This window comes from Tupaia chinensis, unplaced genomic scaffold (genome assembly GCF_000334495.1).
Source record: "Tupaia chinensis unplaced genomic scaffold, TupChi_1.0 Scaffold000494_1, whole genome shotgun sequence".
NCBI classification, from domain to species: domain Eukaryota; kingdom Metazoa; phylum Chordata; class Mammalia; order Scandentia; family Tupaiidae; genus Tupaia; species Tupaia belangeri.
In genome coordinates, this window is record NW_006160006.1 from 2,720,459 (window position 1) to 2,720,940 (window position 482).

At 66.6% G+C, this 482-nt stretch overlaps 1 protein-coding gene across 2 annotated transcripts in view; it reads right to left on the reverse strand.

Moving 5' to 3' along the window:
* The window catches only part of EGR3 (early growth response 3), a 5,002-nt gene extending 4,526 nt beyond the window's left edge, over positions 1–476 (reverse strand). Inside the window, exon 1 of one of the 2 annotated variants that reach the window (XM_006156462.3) lies at positions 343–476. In XM_006156462.3, coding sequence (XP_006156524.1) covers positions 343–460 — 118 coding nt within the window. In that variant the 5' untranslated portion in view covers positions 461–476. Of the gene's footprint in view, positions 1–64; positions 290–342 lie in introns of those variants that run through there. The other variant, XM_006156464.3, reaches the window with a different exon arrangement.
* Between the last annotated feature and the right edge of the window lie 6 nt (positions 477–482).

Below are 482 nucleotides of genomic sequence, written 5' to 3' on the forward strand. Positions count from 1 at the left end.
CGCGCAGCCGGGCGATCGGGCCCCCTGCGTGGGGAGGGAGAACCCCAGAGCCGCTTGCACCTACCTCCCTCCGGTCGGCGGCTGCCCCCACCCGGGAGAACCGAAGCCTCTACCGTGGCGTCGCCAACCGAGCCTTCCCGATCGGGAGGGCGGGAGGAGTGGGTGGGAAAAGCAACTCGTCCCCCGGAAAATTCCCAGCCCGTCCCCCATCTCTCCATCCATCCGTCCATCTACCCGTCCAGCCATCCGCCCAGCCATCCGCCCATCTGGCCCTCCAGCCTTCGCTAGCGCCTTCCCTGCTCCTCTTCCGCCCCCTTCCTTCCTCGCGCCCGCCGCCCTTACCTGTAGCCATCTGATTGTAATGGGCTACCGAGTCGCTGCTGCCGGAGAAGAGGTTGAGCGCGCTGGGGATCTCCTCGGGGTACAGATTGTCAGGCAGCTGGTTTAGCAAACTGCTCATGGTCACCGGCAGCTTCTCGGCG